A 25,648-nucleotide genomic window follows, 5' to 3' on the forward strand; every position below is an offset into this window, starting at 1 on the left:
ATAAATGAAATATCACGTTTCGACGAAATTCTATATTAGTATTATTACTATATTTTTATCTGACTTAAATTTTCAATCGAGATATAGCCGAATATTGTTATATCTGAATTATATTAGAATATAATTGATGTATATTTTTATTTAAATTAATGTAGTAGCAGTTGACACTGTCGAATCACTTTGAAATAGATCTAGTTTGGAATTCACAGGAATTTATGTAGACTCGCAGTGAACTCCGCAAACATTAGCAGAATTGTTCACTGAAGGAATTTCCAGAATCAACAAAGTTTGAGGATGACCAGAGCTGAGGATCACATGCTCATCGGTTGAAGATTTCTGAGGAGCAGTCGGACCCAAATGCATTGTCCCCTGGTGTCTGTCAAACACGTGTCTCAGACATGTGTTTGCAATGAGGGCGAGCCGCACAACAAACCTTCGCCTTGGCGCCCACCAAAACTGCATCCCATCAGGAATGTCATTTTCTGCTGATTTTTCAAAAATCCACAAAGAAAAATATCATATGAAAATACATTCCTTGTGAAAAAAATTTAAAAATTGAAAGATCAATGAAACTAAAAAATAACATGATTTTTTCTCCCCTAGGAAAAAATTGAAAAAATTTCTTCAAGAGTCGCGCATTAAGTAATTTTTTAAAATTTAATCCTGAATTCCATGAGACAGAGTCCCTCGATTGTACTAACAATCTTACCTTCTTGAAATAAATTCGTTTTGTTATGAATTAAACTATTAATATGACTCGCTTGATTTTTTTAAGGATTTTTTGCTTGAATTTAGTGACAGCTCAATTATTTTAATGAAATAGGTCGTTAAATCGAGAGGTTTCGGAGTAGAGATTTTCTGGAGCGATCTCATTTCTCAGTGAAATCATTGAATTAATTGATTCTATTCTTCCCTGGGGCAAAAAGGGATTGAATCGATCGTGAAACCGTCCACCCCAATACAAAAGGGAGAAGTCCCTGTCCTCAATACTATTGAATGCTAATTAACCCGCAGTCCCAGCCAACAATTAATCCGCTCAAGGACAACCCTAATCATCTCATCAATACAATACAAATACAAATTAATGAAACCAAATGGAATCACGTTTTTCCTCCAACTCAATAAAAATTCATCCATTTAGAATTATTTAAAATTAAAATAAGAAATTTTTCTGTTTGATTTCGGTGAATTATTTATTTAATACGCGTAAAATATTATTTTTGAAAAAACATGAATAACTGTTTTTATTTTTTATTTATTTTTTAATCATTGTATTCAACAAGATTTTTTAAATGAATGAAAAAAATTCAAATAAAACATTTTTTGAGTTTCGAAAATCCAAATATTCTCAAAACATGAAATATTACCTTCTTTTATTATAATTACCGGTAATATTACTGGCAATAATCACTAAAAAAAAACGAAGAAAATTAATTGACTTTCCCTGAAAATAAAAAAACGTGTTCTTCACAATTTTCCATAAAAAAATTCCTTCAATTCTATCCTTCAAGAACCTCCCCAGCCCTTCTACATTGGACTGACCAATAAAATCACCCCACCCTGGATTATCAAAAAAAAAATCGATAATTTATCGACTCCCCGCCAAATGCTACAGTGATGGCCATCACCGGGAGATGTCGCATCAGGACCCGCGGTATTTAAAAATTACCCGAAACCATTGAGCCCTACTTTGGAAAAAGCCCTGCGGCTCCTGATCCCCTGACCCTCCTGACCTTAGATACCCGAAGAATCCCCGGAAAATTGCCCCACCGAATGGAACACGAGAGCATTCCAATTACCGTTTCAATAGCCTGCGACCGTCGGTTGCATCGACCTTCCACGGCCAATTGCCCGTCGATTCCACAATTCTCCCCCACCAGGTCCTCCCGCTCCACTCTCCCATCTACAGTATGTTTTATTATTTCTAAAAAGTATCCCGACGATAACAAGTGACCGAGTTCTCCAGGTCCCAAGGTCTCCACGACCGCAAGTGAAAGTCACGTGTCATCAGTAATCTCCACATACCAGAAGTAAAATATTCGGTGAAAATCTCCAAGACAATAGTGGAAAAAAACCATCGCAGCCTCCCCTTCATTACTCTCATGACGTAGTGAATGTGTATGAAGACTTGGTACTGCGCAACTACAGGATTTAACGACTGACCAGGAGTGCGCGAGCGCGGGACCACGGATTTCCCGGGGAATAGGGACTTTCCGGGCCTCGGAGCGGCTTTTTGTCATCATTCCCGTCAACACTACCGACTTATACGTGCGCTCCGGCAACAGGTGAAAAACAATCGTGATTATCAACGTAATTAACTGAAATAATTTTGACAATTTTCAACTTGGAGGAGCCAACAAGTGGTCAATACAAAAATACCAGTACTCAATTGCAGTTCAATTTACAAATTACTGCTCTTGATATTTTTTTATCTCGAGGTTTACAACTAAAATGAGTGTTGAGGATGCTATTAACTATAAGCGGAGCGGCGATGAGGACTTTTATGCCCTCCTGGGGTGCGACGAGTCCTCCAGTGTGAGTAGCTGTTTTTTTTCGTTTTTTTATTTCGTTTTTTTATTTCGTTTTGATATGACGATTTTTGACGTCAACACAAGTCCCAAGGCCTCGCTGTTGGGTACTTTTGTAATTTACACGAATTATTGCATGGGTATGTCAGTGGTTTTCCATCTCTTGAATTTTCAAGGGAATTCGGGGCAAGGATCTGCTGATCGTATTCTAACGTTTCTCAAATTTTATGATTATTTGTTCCAATAATTTAATTGTCATTGTTTCTATTTTTCATTCAGTGGTAATTATAATTGAAAAGGAATTTTATGGATACGGGTCGTTTTGAGAAAGGCGGTTACATTTGAATTCTTTACCTCGTAACTATTAGTCAACAGCGAGGAAGCATGGAGTTATAAATTAATTTAGTTAATGAGTAAAGTTTTGAGAAATATCTCAGGATTTTATTTTCTATTCGTTCTAAATCCTTTTTTCTCTAATAAATTCAATTTAAGATGAAATCGAAAATTGCGTTCTTCATGGACACTGATAATTGATACATCAAAATTTTATTGAATTTCGAAAAAATTCGAAAATCAAGGATTACGAAAAATAATGACATTGTGCCGATTTTTAATAATTTTCGTTCATGTCTCGGTAAATGCAAAGGTCTTTGAAAATCCAAGACATCACCAGCTTTTTGGGCGGAACTCGGAGATGAATATTGTAAATGGATCGTTGTTAAAAATTGAAATGTTTGTCACTGAAAATTTTGAAATTTTCAAAGTGAAAGAGTAATTTTCAAACAGTGCCTTTGCGGATTTCAAGTAACGAGCGTTAATTGCTATTAATGCGATTGGATTGTCCTCAAGGTTGAGCAAATAACGGCTGAGTACAAAACGTTGGCGCTCCAGTACCATCCGGACAAGAACGAGGGTAACAAGGAGGCAGAGGCCAAATTTCAGCAGCTCAAGGTAATGAGTTTTTATGTAATGACGAGGCTCGGGGATAGTCGTTAATTTCAGGGAATTGATCTTTATGACTGGGTTTATTTTAATCACAGAACGCTAAGGAGATACTCTGTGACCCGGAGAAGAGGAGTAACTACGATAAATGGCGACGCAGTGGGGTTGCTATAAGTTACAAGCAGTGGGTCAGCATGAATGAGCATGTACATCAGGTTACTATTCAATACATATCAATACATATCAATACATATCAATAAGCAGGGCATTACTATCGAAGTGTGCCTTCTATTGAAATTTCCCACCATTTTCCCATTATTTTTTTTCTTGAAAATTCACATAGCTTTAGAAAAAAAAATGTAAAAAGTCCATACTTCGTTGCAAAAAGATCGAAAGGAGTGATTATAAAAAATGAAGGGATCGATTCGCCAGAATCGATCGAAATCTGAGAAATGAAAAAATTACTTTCGCCGAGTAACTAAAAATACTTACTTGACTTGACTCTCCGCGAATTGCACTGAGTTGAGAAAAAAATGATAATTTGTTAACAGTCGATGCACTGGAGCACCCCAAAGACCAAGGACAGGATGCTACCAGATGCAAGTGGTCCAGGTGGATCTCCAGGTCACGTGAGAGGACAGCCATCGGCGAATGCACACCGACGTGCCTCAGAAGGTGGTGCCAACATCCATTATGGTGCACGTCGTGATGTCAATTGGGATTCGCAGGCGTCCAGCGAGGTTGTCAACAAATTTCGCAACTACGAGATCTAAAAGACGCATTTGACGGTTTGATTCACAATCAGGCGAGTTGGTCCCCTCTATTTTCCTCGAAAAATTCAAAGCCCACGTAAATGACCGCTCGTGACGGGATAGAAGCAATTCGATATATGAGGAAATTCATTTCATTGATGCATTACCCCGAGAAGATGGAAAAATACATAATCACTTTCTTGGATGTCGAATTAAGGAGATTAACGTGATGTTTAAGCTGGGGTTTAACAGAGTTAGTAGGACGGTGTGTACTCGTTGTATTATTAAAAAGTTTAAAGAAAGTTATATGAATATATCACGATATTTATCTGTAAATCGAGTGAAGCAGGCGTAATCTCTAGGAAGAGCGCATGGAGGGCTACATTGAATATTTTTCCAGGGGTGTCTTGTTATCGTGCATGTGGCCCCATTATTTTTTTTTCTCCTCGGTTGAGGAAAATACCGTCTCTTCGAGATGGTTGACTCGAAGGAGGAGAAAATGTCCTGAGGCTATAATCCAATCCCAATGGCTACGGCCTCTCAGCTTTTTCAATATTCATCCGGTGGTTTCGTTCTGTTTCCATTCGCTAGTGAATCTTTTAAAAACCCGGGGACCTACCCTTTTTGGTTTTGAGATCCTTTCTTTTCGTTTGTCAATGATAACCATTGGTGATCGGTTTTAATCTTTCCGGTTGAGTTCTGCTCTTGCAATTTTTAGTATTCAATCGTCCGGAGTGGCTTTTAGAATTTTTTGTGGAATTGTTTGAAAAATATCACGTTCTTTCCATTTCCATTCGGTTGTCAATATTTTCGAATCCTAGAGAATCACCTTTATTAATTAATTTAATTAATTAATATTCCGAGTAAAACCTGAGTTTTAATTATCGTCATGAAAATCGAACATTAAATTCGATCTGACTTCCAATAACTTGGGAATAAAAAATAATAATCACCAGAATTCTTTACGATTTTCTCTTCCTTCCGTCAGACAGACTCGGACATAATTTCATAATTTCTCATTTTTTAATAAAATTATGAGTAAGAAAAATTCCAATTTGAATATCGAGGGTTGTTCCATTGGAATTCTAAAAGAAATTGTTTAATAGTGTAGACTCTTGAGGGGGATTTGACTCCCAATTAAAGAGATTCTTCCAACTCGAAATAACGAGCGGATTTCTTAGGTATGACCTGGTCTCCTGGGTGTCCGGAGACAGCCTACTTACCCCATGAAAATATTCAATATATCTCCCCCCATATACGTCGTATTGAAACGCATCCTATTGTCGTATTCCATTCGGGGCCACCTGGTAATACCTCTTTTCCCACTGTGAAACTTTGTCGATAGAAACTCCTCGCCGGTTGAGGGGTTCCATGCACATCCCACCTGAATGGAGACATTTACATGTACACGGATGATATGTACACAAACAAAGACAATTGTCTACCCCCAGGAAGTGATGCCAAGCGGTAAAAGCGCCAATAAAAGAAAATGCTGGCTTTAAAAGAAATGAAAAAAACATTTCCCTTTGGATTCACCCATTTTATCATTTTCCTCGGCTATTTTGGCACGCGTTCCCATGATCACTAACACTGAAAAAAATTGTCCCTTTCATATACAATAGATTCCTGTTATAGTCGCGTCCATGGCTGTGGGGAAATGAATTGCACTGAGAGAAAAATTTTCTTTTCGCACTCGTTACGAAATGTACTATTTTCAGTGTACCCCTATCACGTGGTGACTCGCTTTAATCGTAAAATGAACTTTTGCATAATAAATTCGAATACGATATAAATGATTTATTTTTCGACTGTATTCTGCTCGGAATTAAATTCGTGACCGATGCGACTATAATGGGATTCTGCTGTACCTACTTGGGAGAAGTATTTAGTCGTTCAATTTTCATCATATTAATTATTATCGTTACTCTCGTGATGCTCTAAATAATTGATTTTTCAGGGTTGCACGTTTTTTCAGTTTCATTGATAAATATCATTGCTCTAGAACTTTTAATAGCACTGTTTTTTTTTATTTATTTACATTGGGAAATGAATGAAAATCAAACAAATTTATGTAACAAATTTTTCTAAGTGTAATGCTATCGTCAATGTTGCAATTATTTCTGTAATGTTTCGCATTTTTTCTGAGAACCCAGAAAGTGCATTGAGTCAATTACCAAGTGATTAATTTGCAGCATTTTTTATAATTACAAAATGATAATTTAAAAAATATACAATCTACGAAATTACGAACAGTTCTGAGTATTTGGCGAATTTAGTGTCAATATTTATTTTAAAATACTCGAGTGACAAAACCAGAGACATTAACTGGAACATTGATGATAGCAAACTGTCAATTGCACTGGTCTTCCTGATATAAACCCATATCCCAAGGAAATGAAACAATTTAAGTCGGGATAGCTGAAGTCAGATTGCCAGTGTCGATTTTACCTCGAGATTGAATCGTCCAAAAGGGTATTTCCATGGAAATGCTTCAACTCTCATTGAATAGTGAATATAACATATCCCTGTGTGAAGAGAATTTCATGAATACCCGAGAATAAAGGAGACAGAATAAAAATCCTCAAGCGCATTATTACAGCTCGATGAATTCAATTAATTTCCCATGGGATTCAGCTCATATCACAAATGAACTTTCAAGTAAAAAAAAAATTAATCCAATCCACTCAACTCATTTCTTACTGAGTTTAATTACTCAATGCGACTTTTGTCCGGGGAATTCTCTTCATTGAATGACGATCCTGAAGTGTAATATGCCTCCTGTCTCTATAAATGTATTTTTGTAGGAAAACGTCAGGATGAAAATGATAAAAAAATAAATAAACAATGTACAATGCATATATTTAACGAACTGGGTGAGGGTAGCTTGGATCTGTGGCATATTCCGTGATTAGATGTTGAAGCTTATCTCATATAAACCATTTAGAGGAATTGAGTGGACTGAGGAAGGGGTGTTCTCCAAATCTGATGATCTGGTGTTGAAAATTATATTTTTCGTAATATGAAAATGTCATTCGTCTCCAGGATATTTTCTCGTGGAATGAATGGCTTTTGGGGTAATATTCGCCTTTCTCGGGGGCTCGAGGAGCGATAAATTCCCGAAATAAATAGACCATTAAAAAAATTCAGGGGATAATTATCCTGTGTTTCACCCACGTAACTCTTGGTTCAGATAATCTCGCTCGAGTTAAATTATTCATGTGCAATATAATTGGCGCGATCTAACGTATCCCTCTGCATCTTCCAACACCCCCAACCACATGTATCCAACATTGAACAATGAATGTGTTTAAATAAAAAAATAAAAATATGATGTGAAGTGTGTGAAGATTTTATCCTTCTGTGCCAATTTTTCAAGTGCGCTATTAATAACGCGGGTGCATTCAACTGATTTAATTGTATTTTTTTGCCAGTGGGATATTGATTTTGCGGGGAGGAGGGGGCGGGGTTGGATTGGGGGGTGGATGGGAGTTGAAATCGATAGAATAGGGTAGGAAGGGTTAATGGCAAGTGTAGGAGATCCATTCCGAAATTCAGCGATAACCTGCGAACGTTTCTGGTGACCAGCCTGTTGCTTGCTGATTGGGAATTGGGGCGAGCCATTGTTTTGCGCTTGGGTTGGGGCTTGTTTGTGAATATATTCGCGATGGGAGTTCATCTCGTTGCCTCTGGACAGTATTTGTAGTTGAAAATTTATGGCATTTAGATTGTTCTTGTTTTTTTTTATCAATTTAGATCGAAAATTCCCAATTTAAAGCGGAAATGATCAGGGACTTTTTTGTAGTCCATCGAAGTGCCGACGAAAAAGTTCGTTTCATGTTTCCTCGTAAAATATATATATACATTTTTTAGATGAATCAATATTTTACAAAAACTTTAAAACCAACTTTATGAGGTTTCATAGTTTCGCTGGTGAATTCCCGTGGAGTTGCTGCATATGAGTTTCTTGGGTCAATAATTCTGATGGAATTATATGAAGATCAGCATTAAATTTTTGGACTTGCATAATTATCCCAGGATAATTTATTCTAAAAAATAATTTACTAATATTCTGTGTTTTGCTACCTGTAAAGAATAGACTGAGAAAACAATTACTCATCCTAAATCGATTTACTCGGCAAAAATAATGAAAAAAAAATGCATAAAATGGAATATTAAAAAAAATATAATAAAAAAAATGTATAAATGAAATATTAAAAAAAATACATATTACTCAATAGCTTTTGGTGTGAATATTCTGAAAATAAAAAAAAACTAAAAAATTTACAAGTTCCTTTTTTCCGTCGGTGCCTGTGCTTGCGAGATACAAATAACGTTCTAAAAGCTTAAGTCCATAAGTCTAACCAAGAGATTATGATCTGATGAAGATCCGCTTTTTCCTGACATTTCATCGTATCTTCACCCCAGGCTCTCGATAATCTCTGTATAAAACAAGATTTTACGGCGTGAGTGGGAGGCGACTCGAGGGTGGAGTCACCCTGAAAGATAGGTTGTCAGAGTATTCGTCGACATCGCTCAATAACACTCTCAAGGTACCCAGTACAGGCTTGACCTATAACCGAGTCCGTCACCTTTTAGTCGAGTTTTTCGTAGCTGCACGTAAGCCCCAGCAGCCAGGCGATTCTTCAACGATTTTCCTTTGCTTGCATTAGATAATTAGGAAAAGCGCTGATTCCGTGTTTTATTTTTTTAACAAACAAGAGGAAACATAACTGAATGCTTTCAGTTCTTCCTAATGAACTGATTCGATAAATCTTGGAGATTCAAGCTTCAGCTGGTTGCCATGGACGTTTGAGATTGCAATATTGTTCACCTCGAAAAATCTTTCAACTCGAAAAATCATTCTCCAGTGGATACCATAACAGGTAATTTTTTCAGTCATATGTGGAATATTATGCATTGAAATTGTAAGGTAGGGGAGAAACCATGCACACCATATACCTTTGACCGCTCCTCATTATGCAGTCGCTTTCATGTAAGCATTAGTGCTCGCCATCGTATGCTACCAGGAAGGATCGGTACCCGAATATTCGTAAAGGAACGATCAATGGAAGGTGGTCTTCAGCAGAGAGGCTTCCAAGCAGGTGTGGTCATGTATTAGCTACAAACGTAATGCATGTTCGGTCAATGTGGATCAATGGCAACACATGAGACTGATGTACTGCAGTTTAGCAACTGTTCTTAGTCATGTTGTACTCGAGAATTAACTCAATATTGAAGTGGTAAAACCCGATAGCTCCAATTTTATCGTATAGTACACAATATTGTGAAAAATGATTAAATTGAATAATCACATTGTGTATGATAAAAAATGGAAAAGTTTATGAATATTCAGTGATATCTAAATGAACTTCTATACATAATTGTTTATTTTTGATATTCGATTCTACCTGGAAAATTCTTCTAAAGGCTCAATAACGCAAAATACGCAAAATATTGCTAAATATCAATTAATCTCAAACACTGCGCATTCTAGGTGGAAATTTCATCTGTCATAAAGAAGATCCGTCAAGATTTTTTCATTGCATCCGCACTCACGTCTCATTGCAAATTCTACAGAACACAAATTACGGATGTTTGAGCAACAGGGAGACGAGACGAGATGAATTCTATATAGTTATCACTAGATTACTATTTCGAGATTGTTAAAATTTTCACGATTTTTATTCACTTTCATGGAGTACAGAAATTGAAATGCAGTTTTCATTGAATTTATCGTTGAATTGTTTATTTTCAGTTATGAAATGCCTGACCATTCCTGTGGACCTGTCACTTATTGGAAATCTTTACTCATTAGTTATTATAAATTGTACTTGACGGGAACACAAAAGTATAATTTCGAAATTGCATTCGAAAGTCGAAAGAACTTTGAATGCCAAACTTAAATGTTCGATAGAAAATTACCATAATTTTTAAATAAATGAATGAATGAATTTTCAAATTTGAGAATATATTCACCTGCATTTGCCTAATGTTTACTAATTTTAATAAAATAATTGAATTGACATTTTACAAATTTCCGGCGAATTTTGAACAAACGAATCCATCCGTCGATCTCCACGATTAGAAAGACTCATTCATGAAGAATTCAATCAAATAAATTGGACAAGCTCAATTAAATTAAAAACAACAAAAAATTATTTCAAGATCATTTAATTTTCACAAATAAAATTGTAAAAAGATTCTGTAGTCACTTAGTACATCTTTGGGAAGCTATAGACAATTCTCGTGTAATTAAGTTCAGTTAATGTTATTTATCCAACCATAAAAGGGAAAGTGGAGTGAAATATTTCCACGGCGGAGAGTTCGAGTGATATCCAATTCCCTTTAACCCAAAATCTTTGATCACCCTTCTGAGAGAATTGCAAAACGGGTCACATGGAAATCAGATTTTTTTAATACTCAGAGAATTATCTTGATTAAAAAAAGGAATGAAAGTGATTAAAATCATTGATAAAAATAAGCTTTCGCCTATGAATCGGTACATTAATTGCTACGAAATTCAGTATTTAATTGTTTTATTTCTAGCTATATGAAGTACTTGATCTATTCGTGGTTTTCCATCTCTCACTTCGTATTACGTTTATATTGATCACAATATGATGATTTATTCATTCAAATCTTAACAATTATCGAAGCCCATCACTCGTCGTCGAAAATTTCTAATAAGAATCATTACAATAATATTTTATAGTACAAAATGATATTTTCCCTCATTGAGTTGAGTCAAAACTCCTGTCACGAATTCACCTCTTCAAATAGAGTCATATTTAACTGGTGAATTAACTTGGAAAATGTGACATGAACGAGGTCGATATTTCGACGATATACTATTACAATATGAGCCAGGAGCACGCATTCCTCAGTGGTAAAAGAAGTTATAAACCTTCAATGACTTTGTTTTAATGATTCACTCCAGTTCGTTACTTTTTTCAGCCCTGTATTGGTAATCCTCGATAATCGCACATCTTCTGAGAACTGGCAATGCGATTGATTCGATATCTCAGTATCTACCGAGGTCGACGTCGGGGGGTTGATTTTCTAGGGTGCAAGGCCTTAAGAATTCTTGTCCACGCTCATGCAGCCACTTGTTCGCCACTGAAATCATAATTCCATTCTTAATAACAGAAGAAATCACACGGGATTTTTTTACACAGCACATGCTCAAAGAATTTCCACTTTTCTCTTATCATGAGAATTATCGATATAGTAGAATCCCGTTACAGTCGCTCTCGTTTTATCACCACAATACTACCTCCGGGCTCCAAGATGTAAACAATCCATTGTTTCGTCCGGCGAGGAATCGAATTCCGAGGAAAATAAAGCCGAAAAATAAATTTCTCTCCGAATCGAATTTGCTATGAAAAAAATTAAGTTTACGATCGAACCGAGCGCATGATAGGGCTAGTTGCAATCGAATTCTCCGATTTCGATTGCTCTACAGTTCCATGCACGTGACTATAACGGGAGTCTACTGTATTTTATTCATCACAATTTCTTTTTCCCGTTTTATAATCCACTCCATCCATTCAAATCGATGGATTAATATGTCTGAGAAGAGAAAGAGCAGTTTATTGCGTCATCAACTATTAAATTTTTTTAGACTATGATATGGGAATAATTGAGGACATCTGTTTACCCCATTTGGATCCAGTGAGTACTGGACATGCTGCATGTCTGCTCCTGTAATCACCCTCGCCATTGGGTTTCAAATTATACCAGAACGCAGCAGCTCCCTTTTTCGGCCATAGTGATATGTTTATTGATGTGAAAACTGTTCCACCCCCTTGCTCGACGTCACTCATCTGGAATTAAAAAGTGAATATTAAAATATTACGCACATATACACTGAATTGCTCAAAATATAAACAGCTCTGTTATTTTTCTGTAACTACAATGAATAATTGCATAATCTGAACATTAACAGCCGAGTCGTTAAGATTGTTTTGTCAGCGAAAAGTCTGCGAGATAATTAGTTCCATGTGAATTATTACTATACATTCACCTCTTCAATCTGTCCATTGTCCTTCCCTTTATTCGCTTTAAAGTCATAATTTTAAATTTTAAATATGAATTGAATAAAAAAAAAATGGAAAAAAAATTGGGCGAACGTTGGAAAGATTATAAAACCAAGCCTTAATGAAGAATAACTCGAGAATTTCCTAGAGCAGAATAACAATTTAACGGTTTAATATCAAAATTGATACTCACGTAATAGAGAACCGTGGCAATACGATTACCAGTGCCTAGGCTCTTAAATGCATTAGTCTCCTCCCTCTGTGAAGAAAACGTGAAGAAAAAACAGGGAATGAAATAAGTAATTTGATGAAGCCATGATTGGTAGGTGGCAATCGATAATTCAAGAAATTGCTCACCCTGGCAAAGTCAAAGTGGGGCTCGTAATGACCTCCGATGCCATAATTGACCACCTGAAGGTCCTCGGCTGTGTCCACAGTCATACTGGTCATATGCTCCACCCTTCTACTCACTGCTTGCACGTGCTTGTGTTCGTACTCCTGCAGCCAAGCACTTTTACTTATTCGATAGTTGGCTATTTCCAGTTCGCCGGTCTTGTAATTCTGCACTGTAGCACGTTTGAACTAGGATAATATCAATTTCACGGGTTTAATTAGTCTTCAACCACTAATTATCATTTTGCGTGATAAAATAACGATTTCTTTGACACCACGATTTATCTTGATGAGGAGATGAACTCCACTAGTTCTTTTCAATTATTGAAATTTTTTATATTACTTTCAATATTGATTCATTGAAAATTGGTTTATTCTGTCACATAAAGTTTTTTCACATTTGATTCTACCCTCAGGGAGCTATATCCCCTGGACCTTCGCCAGTGAAAACACATGGCATGTATTCTGATTGTATATAAAATAAATTTCGTTTTATTCCTATTTCGGCCGGGTTGGTACACAAAAGAAAATAACTTGCTATCGGTCAATTTTTCCTATACACAGTTACTAATTATTTTTTGACTTTTCCATTTTTAGGTGAAAGAACGTGAGATTTTTGCCAGTGAAAAATTCGCATGAAATGGATTTGTAGCTTTTGACAGAAAAATTAGTTCTTTTGTACAAATCGACAAAATGAAAATGAAAAGTGAAAAAATTGCGCAATCAGTTTTTGAAATAATTCTGGGGGAGGAAATGTATGGAAAATATATGTAAAATGGCGATGACTAAGAAATCGTAATATTGTCAGTTTATTTGTTTAATAATTATAGTGTACCCACTCTTGGTTGAGCCATTCGCTTGATGGTTTCGATCTCATCGTCGTAAATAACGTCGTGGTAGATGACGATACGAGGATCGAGGTAGGCCTCTTCCTCTTTGAATGGTGCAATCTTCAGGAATGGAATTCCACGATCGGTATATCGACACTTTAATTGTTTTTGTATCTGGGGGGAAAGAGGTACCTCCTCTCGGCACAACATCTCGTACCTCTCACGCTCTGTCATATCCTCCAGGGCTTTCATTTTCTTTTCCACAATAGTAAACTGTACAAATTCAATTATCAATAATGAATGTGTGCTGCTTTTTACAAAAACCGTTTTTTATTACCCACTTTGTTAATTGTTCTACGAATTTTCCCCCACACTCAGACAGTTCACGGTTTCGCGCCAGTGCTCAAAAATATTTTTCAACTATTCAAAATGAAGAATAAACATAAAAATTTCGTTAAAAAATAATCATCTCGTAAAAATTACTAACAAAATTACTCCTGAAGAATGAAATCGGGAAAGGCAATTTCTTTTCTCTAAAAATATTTTCTTACGTTAATTTTTCAAGATGAATAAAATAAAACGAGAAAAGGAATTTTTATTGTAAAATTCAGCTAGCCTGGAAGGCTATTCTGCGGAACGATCTAAGCAGCCTCAGAATCATGAGATTTGTTAATAATCAATAAATTCAATGAACCCGGTAGGACCCCATGAGCACTCGTTATAACGTGAACCCCTAATGAAACCGAGAGGCAATTACCTGGCTAGTGACCGGCATATCGTTCTTGCCGTCCTCGCCGAGTTTCCTCTGACCCTGGCTCTTGAGTATTTCTTCCTGATAATACGCCCGATTGCCCAAGGCCCTCTGATGACTCGGCACCAACTCAAGAAGCTCATTCGTCATGCTCAAGGCACGTGCAACGTTACCTGAAATCACAAGTACCCACTATTTACCGAATGATAAGCAAACCCACTGTTGGACAGCTTCTAGACCCCCATGTGGCTGAATAAACAAACAAATTGAATTACGAAGTTAAAGTTCCCGACAAGTTGCCCCAGGCTAAGGGAAAACCAAAACAAGAATAAACTTTCCCATTGTGTATGGAGTCAATAAATATTTCGTGTGCAGAAAAACGTCGAGGGAGGAAAACTCTAAGACTGAACTATTGAAAAATGGAAGCAACAATTTATAATGTATCTCGAAGAAGTGGTTGAAGTGAGAGCGCACTTCTAGGAGAGTTTACAAGGTATTTTCTCAACCAAAGAAAAGACTCTCCTCTTTTCTATCTCCCAGGAGGATTTCATGGGATCCGGTGTGAGCCGGCAAATCCCTCCCCAGTCGAGACGCAGATCGAAAATCCGGGGAATATCCTGAGATTAAAATCCCTCAAAAATAAGGGAAAAAAAGTGTAAGCGAAAGTTTTTTTTACGAACCTTGCATGTAAGTGGAATATGCCAGGTACTCGAGAACATCAGGTTTGCTTGTGGTGGTTCTATTCTGCTCGTCTTGGAGACGATTCATGGCTTCCTGCATCCACAGCACTGTGTGGTAGTAGTCGCCGTTGTTGTAGGACTGGCGACCGAGCTCGAAGCAGTCTCCAGCTGAAGAAAATTCCATCAATTCGTTGGTTATTTGACAAGCAATTGAATCGTTCACGTTTATCTTCATATTAATGAGTTTTTAATTAATATCTGTGAAATTTCGTTATCTGAATTACCCTAGCCCTTTTTAAGCTCAGAGATATTAGAATTAGGTGCTTCACCGTTTTCAATAGCTTTTCAAATTATTAGCTAGTTTTCAGTGAATTTCTTGACATTTCAGGCAGATTGCACAATTTGTACAATTACCGTTTTTATAAAACTGAATTAGCTCTTCAAAAAAATTTATTATCGAAATTGCGATACTTTCCGGGGATTTACAGATATTCATTGAGAACGGGATGCGTATTATGGATTAAATTTGTCAACAGAATTGAATATTCAAGTAACCATAGAATGAACCAACGAATTTAATCTTCTGATGATTGAGTAATTAAAATTGAAACCAGTATTAAGGGGTATCAGGAATTAATGCCAGACAAATTCAATTTGTTAAGCCCTCATTAAATAAATCATAATTTCTTTCACATGAAATCGATTCCTCGTGGTATTCTGATTATAAAATAATTAATTACGATTCCAAGTTCTAAATTTAGTTCACAAATTAATAATCCATAAATAATGAATAAAAACACTTGGGAATAAAAAATGGAAAGTTGACAGTTATGAATTTTGCAATATGAATAAATTTCATTTGAAATTTTACTAAACCAATGATAAGAGATAAAATGAAGCAGCAGTTTTAACGGGATGAATTTAATGATCGCCTGAAGTGATTAGAGGATATATGATTTCTCTTTGATTTCAGTATGCACCATGAATTAAATATTCACAGCGACAGGTGAAGAAGATAAACGGTGCATTCGCGCGTCTCGCGTTTGACAGTCATAAGCGGATTGAGCAGTATAAAACAAATATCCTGAGGCCATCAACACGAGAAAACGACTGACGTAACACAAAACAGATATTCCCCGCATTTATTCTGAAATAAACTACCATAAATCATCTCCCTGCATCCCCGTGCGACCAGAATCCCTTCCTACGAATGAGAAAGTCGGTTTTGTTCGTTAATTAACTTTGCGTTCTCCATTCCCCTGGACGGTATACCCGTCAGCTCACCCTTTTATTATCCCCCAGGAAAAAAAGACAAAGTCTAAAAAAATATGGAATAGAAAAAAAGGGGCTAGAAAAAAAAATACTCTTGTAGCGCGATTTTTTATCCTCTTCTGTGCATTTTTTCTAGCTTTTTTTTTCATTTTTACTTTGCTTTATGGGGAGAATATGCGTGGGTGCTAATATAGTGTAGCACTATGTGTTGAATCTCGACGGGATTTTGGATAGCAGAGGATTTTATATATAGGGTGGATACTGCCTTGGGGGAAAAAAATGATACATCATGCTCTGAGTATTTTCAACCGCGATATATGTAAATATTGTTTTGGTGAATAAAAACGGAATTTTATGTCAGCAGAGCTGCGAGAAGGGATTTGAATCTGTGAATTTGTTTTATTTTTAGTTGAGTTGTGAAGCTGTGGAGGAAGATGAGTACACTTGGCTCTTCGGGGTATTTTTCGCGAATTTATTCTAGATGATGATGATGATTGAGGGGGATGATGAAATTGTGGTTATTTGATATGTATTATATAATTAATTCAATAATATTTATTAATTTATTTACTGGTTATAATATAATATCAATTATTATTGCTCAAAAATATTGCACTAATTTTTTTACAGTAAAATATCAGCAAAAATTAGTTACGGATTTTCTATAGATTTTCCAGAAAACTTACGATGGGGTTGACGTGAAAAAGTATATCGTGTCATCAATCATTAAATAATGATAGAACGCGAAAACCTTTTGTTATGTCAATCCCATTGATAATTAACCAGAAAGATGAAAAGAGGTGAATTTCGGCTAAAAGGGTATCGAAAATGTTTAATAAGTGTGTACTGACCACTCAAACCTGTGCTATACTGCACTCCATTGAGTACTCCCCGGGCTACATGGGATGTATCAAGTTTGTAGGTATCCTGGAGTCTCATGAGTGCTACAGCAGCTCCGTTGAGATCTTCATCAGTAGGAAATTTGAGATTATTCCGCGAACTGGTGATGTTTGACACAAATGCTTTGCCAACATCCTCAGTGATCAGTTCTTCCACCCGTTTCCAGTCAGTGGTTAATCGTTTCACCAGCAAATATGCATTTATTGGGTTAGACAAGTACTGCTGGATGTTGCGAGAGGCCTCCTCGTGCTCTCGAGCATAATCTTCGACATTTCTGAGGAATAAACAGTTCTCATTAATTTAAACCGATTAATTCCGTGCAATCATCCGGGTGGTGGATACTGCAATCCTTCAAGACTCATTTTTCCAATTTCAGTCGTATATATCACTTCGCATTGGTTTTTCCAATTGCTAGTAACTATTGTAATGAGTAATAATTGTTAGTGTTATCATTTTGAAAATTTGATAAAATTTGGAGATTTCCAATTGCAGTGAATATGATGGCGGGGGGCTTTGGGTGGAAGGGGGGTGTTTTGACGGGGGGGGCTTGGGGTGATTTCCGTGTTCCCGTGGTTCTTTTATAAAAATCATAATTTTAATAATGAATCTAGCGTTATGATGAGGCAATACACTTGACCCTTCCCCATTCGAAATTCAACTTGAATAAAAAATGAACGAAGCACTCGCCGGAACTGGCAGACGTTCATTAAATTCTAATCAATTACCTCGATTGTCAGAATAAAATTCCACTGCATCCTCTTTCTTGCCCTTTCCATCATAAAATAAACAAATACAATGAGAAATTGAATTTAATAAATGAAGACTCTTCCATCCACTCCGGAAAACGCATCGTTGAAATATATTGGATACGTCGAATAACATGAGAAATAAAAAGAAATATATCCCGCAGAATGGTTGGGATTCCCTTGGAAACGGTTTGTGTACATTTAGCTCCGATTCTCCCAAGGATTTCATACAAAAAACGGAGTGAATCCCTTCCTGAAAGGATTTACGGGAAGAAAAAAATGTTGAGAAAAATAAACGAGGGGGATACCTACGGATTGTGAGACGAGATTTGGTGGTCGACAGAGTGGAATGAAGATAGATAATAACCCAAGTTCAATAGAGAATGCAGTGGTTCTAATTAAGATAGTACCCCCCACCTAGTGAACCCTCGAAACGTTCATCGTTTCAATGGATCAGATTGAACAAGTTCAATAATTCAATTACTTAAAGTACATGACTGGGTGAAAAATCCGTTGATTATTCGATTTTTCAGGGGTGGCGGTCTTATCAAATGCCTTTTCTTAACGTCCCCAGGAGTCTTATCGGTGAAGGGGATGCTGGTGGCTATGGCCCACCATAAATGAGAGGATACTCAACACCACTGCTCCGTTCTCATTGTTCTCTATTCCCCAGTGCTAGCAATATCCGATTTCCTACCGAAATGCACGTTATTCGTCGAGATAGAACCACTCTACGATTATCTCTCCTCGTTTCTCGTTTTTGTTCTCTGAAATACCGAGGGGAAAATATGTTCTGGCAGGACTCACAAACTGTCAGAGGTCTTCACCATTCCTCTGACATGTACCTTCTCTGCATTCAATTAATTCTGTTACTTCATTACTGTCAACCCAAATTTTCATGTTAATGACTCAACCAATTTCGTCATTGTAATTCTTCAGTGAATAATTCCGGGATTTTTTTCCAATTTCCATCTTGTCTCATTAATTTTTTATTTTTCATCTGATTTTTGCGAGAATTCATAAGGATCAATACGAAAATTGAAAATTTTACGTAATAAAAATTGACGGAGGTTGAACAATTGGAAAATCGAGTAAATTGGGAAATTATCTTCAATTTTTTTTTACAAAACCATTGAATTTCCTTAAATATTTTTGAAAACTGGGGAATGTACGAAATTACGTGAACATTCCGAAACGTAAACAGCAAAATTTCCGATTCGAAAAATCGCGATATCACGACTTAAACTTTCTTAATCATATCTGAACTCAAATTCCATAATTATTGAATATTTCTCTGCGCATAATTGTCGCTGAATTTTTCTCTCCCCACAAAAACCTCGCAATTTTTTGGCTCCATTTTTCCGCACCCTTACTCTCACGTAAATTACAGAAGTTTCTGCGAGTTGGTGTTGCCCGTTTTTTGTTGGGGAATCCCGGGCAAAGGGCAGCCCTCGGAAGGTACGTTGTAGCTAGTGTAGCTTGTGAAAAAAGGATTTGCCACCGGGCGATAAAAAAGAAATGAGGGAGAGATGCGATGGCTGTCAGATGCCAGCAGCTGTAGATGTGGGCGCTTGCGCAGAGGCGATGGTGAGGTGCGCCGACGCCCGAGATGCCGAGCCCGAGGAATGGCTAGTGTGGCGTGGGGCAAACGGATCCACTTCCATCTCCTCCAGAGGCCATTCCTCGCGTCGGAAAAATACTACCCGGAAAAGTGTCACCAGCCAGCAAGTTGCGTGTTTATTAAACTCCTAACCTCAAATCAGCATAATGAAGAAACGTTTAAAGCCGGTATAGTGGTGCCTGAGGTATCGCATACATCGGGAAATAATCGAGTGTCAGTGAAGTGCTAGTCGGCATTCGAATAGGCGTGAACGCTTTTGCGATTGTCGCAATGGCCGACGTACGTCTGGTTAACACCGACGCTGAGCCAGAGCACCCAGAGGAGGCCTGCGAGGAAAATCAAATATCGGTATTTCACCCGGGTGATTATCTCCGACGAGTTGTACGGGATTGGATGCGTTCGCGGGATCCCCAATCGGTAATAACCGACATGGTCCCAACCAACGTAACCATCGATGTAAACACAGATTTGAATCTACGTATTGGTGCCCAGAGAAGCCACTGTACATGGACATGGATCTTCGAGGTACGTTGTATAGGACGTCCATTGAAAAATATTGTTCTGTCATTGGACGCACATCGCGAATGCTTTGGCATCAGATATGTACTTCGCGAGGGTATAAGAGCCGGTTATACTCACAGCCAAGAATGGCATGATCCTGTGCCCGATCACTCAATTCAAATCGATCGAATCACATGTTACACCGTCGAAGTGGCATTTGCCGCGAATGGACATGGAACTTATCGTCAAAATGTGCTTTTTGGTTTCGATGGTTATCCTGTTGTTCGGCGAAAAATATGCGCTGATATCGTGCCGGTTGGTGATCTACCGCGTTTGACAGATGCTACCAAGTATTTTATCAATCAAACTGCTCACGTGTGGTCGTCCAGAAACAACGATTATCATCGGTTTGATTCACCTTTTGTACCCGCACCTGATCCATGGGAGAAGAATCTCGCTAAGGCGTATCCATATCCTGGGGAGGATGTCTTTATACTCTCACATGCCACCCTCACTGAGGACTCTTTGACGCGTACTAATTATCGGGGTAGAATGCACGAGTTGATATCCGTTGAGGAATTAGCAAGGCATGAGCAAGTCGCTAGGTATAATACTATTGTGCAGATACAGCTGTCCTCCTGTTATATTTTGTCGTCTGATACTGATGGATCGACTACCGCAAAATACGCACCACTTGGAGAACTTTTCGCCCAGGTCTGCATTCACATTGTTTATATACTTTTTTTTCTCTTCATTCACTGGTACTCATTTATTTTCATCAAGAAAATTCAATCTGAGCGAGAGAGTAAAAACAAGTTGTCATGACTTTTTTTCTAGAGATAATTGACAACTATAAAAAAGTTATTACAAAAATTTTACCATCTCTGGTGTTACGTCCGGACCCAAGAGCATTTTTCCTTGTTAAAGTCTTTCCATAAATTCGTATAGTTTACGTTACGTCTACATTTCAATTGATTATTGTGGTCTTTGTGCGAGATGTTACGTAATCAAAGTTCTAAGGAGAGAATTCTGGTTTTAATGCAAACAACGTGATATTAGAGAATATTTTCTCATGTCAAGTAAACATTTTTGGAAAGTATTTTTTTCTCACAATCTATACTTGGATTGGGGGGAGAGGGGGGGATATATACCGTTGTTGCAACTTTAAAAATTGCGAATTAGCCAATTCCTGAGGAATTGGAAAATTCATGCTGCGTAATCAACGATTGTACCTCAGGTTTTGCTTTTTTTTTTTGGGATGGAGTAGTTGCCTTTAGGTCGTGGGGTCTCGGAGGATATGAAGAGTGGTCGTCTACTGTTGCGTGGATGCAATACTATTCTTATGAAGCTATTCAATTCACCGGATAATCCGATAAATCCAGAAGCAACGTATGTCCATGAGGCCCATGTTGAGGACAAATGTAATTACATGATATACGCTAGACTCTCGAAATCGTGTGTCGAACGTTTAAATTTAAAACCCGACACAACTGTGAAGATGTATGTGCAGTTTGTTCTTAACAGACTGCCATTCTGCGAGTGGCACAGAGCTGTCGATTGTCTGCCAGACACGAGACTTGTTTTTCCAGAATCACATTATGAATTACCAATGTGTTTACCATCCGTCCTTGAGTCTAACAAAAATGGGGCTAAATGGTGTGAACTGCTGGATAATAGATTGAACGATAGACAGAGAGAGGCCGTTAAATTGATGATAGCACCGATTGAAATATATTTACCACCGATATTATTGCTCGGTCCATACGGAACAGGCAAAACATTCACCATTGCCCAAGCACTGTTGATACTTCTCCTCCAGAATCCCATGAATAAAGTATTGCTCTGCACCCAGAGCAATAGTGCAGCTGATCTTTACGTCAAAGAGTTTTTTGACGAGTGGTACACGACCACAAAGGAGGAAAGGCTGAAGCCAATGAGAATATACTACAAGAGACGATTGAGAACAACAGTAAGCAACACTCATGATCCATCAACCAGGACAATTCATACGATCTAATCTCCACTTACTTTCATTGCAGGTTCATTCCACTGTTCGTAAATACTGCCTAGTTGATCCCAATGGCTACTTTCGTGATCCCACAAAGGAGGATCTCGACTCCTGTGGATTAATTGTTACAACTTTAGCAACTTCTGGTTGCTTAACAGCTCTAGACGTTCAACCCACTCATATTGTCATCGATGAAGCAGCTCAGGCCCTCGAGTGCGAAGCACTAACACCCTTGGCCCTGGTCGGTCAGAGAACTCGAATTATTCTCTCTGGTGATCAGATGCAACTTGCACCGGAAGTTTACAGCGATTTGGCTAAAGAGCGGGGTCTTGGTACGAGTTTACTCGAAAGACTTCACAATTTGTACTCGCCAAATCATCCGTGCAGAGTTAGCCTCTGCCAGAATTATCGATCACATGCTGATATCGTCAGACTAACGTCGAATCTTTTTTACGGCAATGAAATTGAACCCAGCGGCCCGTTACTGCCTAATCATCCTAATTTGAAGCCTTTGTTGTTTTATGCTGTGCAGGGGATTGAAGTACAGGTGAGAAATGCATTATACTTTTTTATTAATTATCTTGTTTATTCTCAAATAAAATTTGCTCATGGATGTCCAAGTCGCGTTCGAACCTTTATGAAGTTAGATTCAAATTTTAAACACAAATGTAGGAGAGGGGATGGAGATTAGACTAGAGTTGTTTTGAAGAAGAAGGCTAGGAGAACTCAATATTTTGAATGTAACGTATTGTTTTCTTTTATTTTCCAGGGCCAATTCTCTACAGGCTTTTACAATGACGAGGAAGCAGTTGAGCTGGCTAAAAGAATAGCTTCCCTGAAGTCCTGTTGGCCAGTAGATGAGTGGGGCCCATTCGGTGAAGACTCAATTGGCGTATTGGCTCATTACTCCGAGCAAGTGGCACGCATTCGCAATGAGCTGCGTAAACGAAAGTTATTCTCAATATCAGTGGAACGTGTATTGAACGTTCAGGGAAAACAATTCACAGCGGTATTTATCAGTACAGTGAGAACGCGAAATTGCTGCAGATATTCAGCTGAGAGTAGTGTAAGTGATTACGGATTTCTGACAAATCCAAGACTCCTGAATACAGCTATAACACGTGCTAAAGCACTTGTGGCTGTTGTTGGTGATCCAGTGGCACTTCTGACAACTGGATCGTGTCGGTCGTTGTGGGGAAAGTATTTTCAAACGGCCACGGTAAGGGGAATACCCCACCAGCTTTTGACACAACACGTGACACGTAGTATGGCACCGCCGATGCCACTTGGAATGCCACTGAATCCACTGGCCAGGGAGTTTGTACCCAGACAGGCGCAACGAGCTGACTGAGCAGTTTATCATTTTACTGAGTTATTTCGAGGGGATGAATTCAGTATCGAGGGAATAAACAGTAACATTTCCATTCGGCTAAATAGTCTTCGTGAGTTTTTTTGGAAGTATTTTTGAATCTAAAAGAAATACAGAAATTTTCGTACTATCAGTTTAACAGCTCTCTTTGCGAACTGCAAGGAAGGCCCTGAGAACAATTCCAATTTTTCGCTTGGGTTCAGAGATATAACACGAGAATTCAACTAGGAGACATGTCGACTTACTACTCTTTATCTTTTTGATACTGAATTAATGTTGGAAGAATTTCTGAACAAATACACCTATTGAATAGTTTTGTGATCAAGATTGTGTTGCTTCCGGGGTTTTATGAATAATTGTGTTGCAGAGTATATTGTGAGCAGGATTGTGGGGGATCCCAGTGGGAAATTAATTTACTCAGTTCTCTGGTGTTTTTTCCCCATCCCTGACATCTCGAGGATACAAAATCGACTTGACACAAGTCGGTGTAATTTTTATATATGTACTGAAGAGAAAAATATGAAAAAATGAGAAAAAAATGTGTAGTTGATTAGGATGTATGAGAGAATGGAGTAATGTAAATGTCACATCTATTCGATGAAATATCTATATGTCTGAAACATTAGCACCTGGGTTTTTGGTCAATTTTTTTCATCCACCCATCCCTCGTCGGCGTAACGAATCGCTCCGGTGAATTTGCAGGCGAATGAAATGTTAAAAAAAAGAAGGGCAGGATACAGGGAGGGTTTTCGGATAAAAACAACAATGCCTGGTGGGTGTTCAATATGCGGGATAGAGTGGTAAGCAACGTGTGGTTTACCGGCCAGACCCGACTCGTTTGCCTTTCCACTCGTGATTTTTTTTTCTGTCGAGCTTCCAATAACGCTTCGTGTTTGCACTCGTGGCGAAGGATAGAGAGTGGAAACGCTTCGGGGCGTCCTTTTTTTATAGTTTTCCTCGAGTTTTTAGACAAGGAAAATTACACCGGACACCTCGAGAAAATTGGTCAAGTATTTTCGGGATAGAGCGCGTGTTGATGTTCTAGGGAATTTTTTCTCATTTTAAGGGGAAAGTTAGGGTTTGGGGGGAGGGGGAGTGAAGAGACTTGAGAAATTTTGAATGATAGTAAAAGTCCAATGAATTGTCACATTTTTAGATTTGAATTCAATTCCCAATGAAAACTGGCATGTTCAATATCAAATTACGCGGAATATCCAATTTAGATTTTGAGTGCCCGTTTCTTTGAATGGTTGATCAATGCAAAATAGAGGAAAGAAATACACTATGATACAGTTGAATGACGTTATAAGCGCACCTTTCCTTAATATCTCTTTTCGCGTATCTTTCGGTTGCCCCATTCTACTACCTCCGGGCTCCAAGATGTAAAGAATCCATTGTATCGTTGGATAGGGATTGAATTCCGCGCAAAATAAACTGAAAACTAAATCATTTCTCTCGTTTTGGAATTTGCTATGAAAAAATTTAATTTACGGTCACAGCAAGCGCGAGGTGGGGGTAGTTGCATACTTTCTTGAAACATTTATCGTACAAAATTTCATAATACCCGTGAAAAAAGAATTCTCCGCGCAAGAAAGTGCTCTTTTTAGCGCTTGTATCATAAAAAATATTTTGGCCCTTGCAAAGATCAGGTCTCTGGTGCTCTCGTAAAAAAAAACAATCCTTCATTTTTATATTCTACTTCTCTGGCAGTTTTATTACGATAATCAATCGTTGGTTGATGAAAAAATCCGATGTGGAGAAAACTTTCGCTTCCTCCATAAATCCTAAATCAGTGTCATAGACCAACTAGTAAAATTCCTGAATTATCGTTCAATTAAAAATAACAGTAATTCAGTAACTAATGTTCAAACTTCCCGAGAGTCCAAGAAAATTTTTCGTTTTACTCAAACCTTCGGGAATGATTTCTCACCCCTCGAGTCCAGCACTCCCCCGAGAAGGGAAAATCAAAGAATCCCTCTGAAGTACCATGGCTTTTTTTTCACTTGCGCACCATAAAACCCGAATGAAGCCATTCCGAGGATTCGATTGGCTATCTTTCAAACAATGATCCAGTAGGACTGAGCCCGATTAAATCATAAAATCCCCTGATTCCCAATGATGCAAACCCAACGGGTTTAATTGTATCAACGTGAAGCGTGCAGGGGATATACATGGTGAATGATAGATAGAGGTGGTAGAGCCTACGTCACCAGCAGATAAGCTGATGCCACGATCTGGTATCCAATAGGATCACCCTCCCTCCACCCCCTGGGTTGTTACCCTGGGCAAGTGGTACACCAGCGAGGTTTCATGTGTGTG

General features: G+C 37.9%; 3 protein-coding genes across 5 annotated transcripts in view; 2 read left to right on the plus strand and 1 right to left on the minus strand.

Moving 5' to 3' along the window:
• The first annotated feature begins 1,902 nt into the window (after positions 1-1,902).
• jdp (DnaJ domain-containing protein) lies at positions 1,903-6,892 on the plus strand. The gene is made up of 4 exons (XM_011308508.1): positions 1,903-2,535; positions 3,378-3,479; positions 3,569-3,685; positions 4,022-6,892. The coding sequence occupies exons 1-4, from the start codon at positions 2,452-2,454 to the stop codon at positions 4,241-4,243; spliced, it is 525 nt and encodes a 174-aa protein (XP_011306810.1). The 5' UTR covers positions 1,903-2,451; the 3' UTR covers positions 4,244-6,892.
• A 3,485-nt stretch (positions 6,893-10,377) lies between these two features.
• The window catches only part of PH4alphaEFB (prolyl 4-hydroxylase subunit alpha-1), a 97,353-nt gene continuing 82,082 nt past the window's right edge, over positions 10,378-25,648 (minus strand). For all 3 annotated transcript variants that reach the window (XM_011308535.1, XM_011308544.1, XM_011308554.1), the window contains 8 exons: positions 17,036-17,358; positions 14,913-15,080; positions 14,239-14,405; positions 13,491-13,754; positions 12,616-12,840; positions 12,452-12,517; positions 11,880-12,045; positions 10,378-11,338 (listed from right to left, as the gene is read on the minus strand). In XM_011308535.1, the coding sequence (XP_011306837.1) occupies positions 11,244-11,338; positions 11,880-12,045; positions 12,452-12,517; positions 12,616-12,840; positions 13,491-13,754; positions 14,239-14,405; positions 14,913-15,080; positions 17,036-17,358 (1,474 nt within the window). In that variant the 3' untranslated portion in view covers positions 10,378-11,243. The remainder of the gene's footprint in view (positions 11,339-11,879; positions 12,046-12,451; positions 12,518-12,615; positions 12,841-13,490; positions 13,755-14,238; positions 14,406-14,912; positions 15,081-17,035; positions 17,359-25,648) is intronic.
• Helz (Helicase with zinc finger) lies at positions 19,452-23,436 on the plus strand. The gene is made up of 4 exons (XM_011308522.1): positions 19,452-20,666; positions 21,220-21,921; positions 21,992-22,507; positions 22,730-23,436. The coding sequence occupies exons 1-4, from the start codon at positions 19,722-19,724 to the stop codon at positions 23,309-23,311; spliced, it is 2,745 nt and encodes a 914-aa protein (XP_011306824.1). The 5' UTR covers positions 19,452-19,721; the 3' UTR covers positions 23,312-23,436.

This window comes from Fopius arisanus, unplaced genomic scaffold (assembly GCF_000806365.1).
Source record: "Fopius arisanus strain USDA-PBARC FA_bdor unplaced genomic scaffold, ASM80636v1 scaffold00003, whole genome shotgun sequence".
In the NCBI taxonomy this organism is placed as follows: Eukaryota; Metazoa; Arthropoda; class Insecta; order Hymenoptera; family Braconidae; genus Fopius; species Fopius arisanus.